This window comes from Tachypleus tridentatus, chromosome 3 (genome assembly GCF_004210375.1).
Source record: "Tachypleus tridentatus isolate NWPU-2018 chromosome 3, ASM421037v1, whole genome shotgun sequence".
In the NCBI taxonomy this organism is placed as follows: Eukaryota; Metazoa; Arthropoda; class Merostomata; order Xiphosura; family Limulidae; genus Tachypleus; species Tachypleus tridentatus.
This window is the reverse complement of record NC_134827.1, coordinates 72141262-72142697: the sequence shown is the minus strand read 5'-3', so window position 1 is coordinate 72142697 and position 1436 is coordinate 72141262. Positions and strand designations below refer to the sequence as shown.

At 36.1% G+C, this 1436-nt stretch overlaps 1 protein-coding gene across 1 annotated transcript; it reads left to right on the top strand.

Annotated features, from left to right (window-relative positions):
• Positions 1-312, top strand: LOC143245896 (dimethylaniline monooxygenase [N-oxide-forming] 2-like). Its single transcript, XM_076492148.1, has one exon. It carries the CDS (start codon positions 1-3, stop codon positions 310-312), a length of 312 nt encoding a protein of 103 aa, XP_076348263.1.
• Positions 313-1436: the final 1124 nt, after the last annotated feature.

Here is a 1436-nt window from a genome sequence, read left to right as displayed (position 1 = left end):
ATGGAAACAACAAAAAGGATTTGTGTAGCTGGAGCTGGATACAGTGGACTCACATCCATCAAAGCTTGCCTAGAAGAAGATCTAAGTCCGGTGTGTTTTGAAAAGACAGACCAGTTAGGGGGACTTTGGTACTACAGAGAGGATGATGTTAAAGGTGTTGGCTCAGTGATGAAGCCTACAGTGACAAATACTAGCAAAGAAATGAGCGCCTTTAGTGATTTCCCGCCACCAAAGGATTTTCCTGCTTATATGCATAACAGCTGCTTACTCAAATACTTTAACATGTACTCTGAAAAATTTGATCTAGTTTGACACATTAGGTTTCGACATGAAATTCTGAAAATAGCACAAAACTACGATTTTGACGAAACAGGACGGTGGAAAGTAACTGTTCGAGACATTGAAAAAGATGTTCATTTTGATGAGGTCTTTGACGGAGTGATGGTTTGCAGTGGTCACCATGTATTTCCATACATCCCCACATTTCTAGGAATGGACAAATTTAAAGGCAAAGTGCTACATACTCATAGTTATAAGAAACCAGATGGGTATGATTGCAAGAAGGTGGTGATTGTTGGTGTTGGAAACTCTGGAGTAGATGTGAGTGTGGAGCTTAGTCAAAGAGCTGAACAGGTTAGGCTTAAGTTATTCTTTTAATCATAATATACTCGTAAGATATATAAGTACACAAGAGTAATGCAATGTGAAATTAAGTGTACTATGGTTTTCTATAAACTGTATTGGTTACTTTTCATGTTACAGATACTGAAAAGTTAGACATACTAAATACGAAATTCATATTTTTGTTGTAGTCAGAAAATGTAGTTTCTAATCCGAATACACTCTATTAGCACTTCAGATAAATGTCGAGGTTAGACATTTCTGAATTTCAGGTATAGCCCGACATTTTTTAATGTCCCCAGAGCTGTAAGTGAGGTACATTTTCAATATTAATACATCTCGGACTTGAGGCCCTTAATACGTAGCCCAGCACACTAGCCGCTGAGCAATGTTTGATTCATATCTGACAAAATTGCATTTCTTTCTTTGATAGTGTACACTCGATACTGTAGCTGCCTATTATAGTTGCAGTTTGATTTATAGCTTCCTAATGCAACTACATGACTTTATGGTTTCTTAATTTCGGTTACAAATGTTTTAAATTACAGTTGTTGGAACTTTACTTTTTATTTAAAGCTTAGAATGAACCTTACTATCCCATAAATTCTGATCATACTAATCTACTTCATAGTTGCTTACCTTAGTTAATCAGGCTGTACATTGACTCTGTATAGTTGTTTCCCGAGTCGACTACGTTATAATTATTAATCGTCTGCATATTTTACAGCTTGTCAGCTCTGTGTTATTTGTACCAGAATACCAATGCATTATTTGTCAGGTCAGATATGACAATATCTGAGGTCAAATTGTAACAT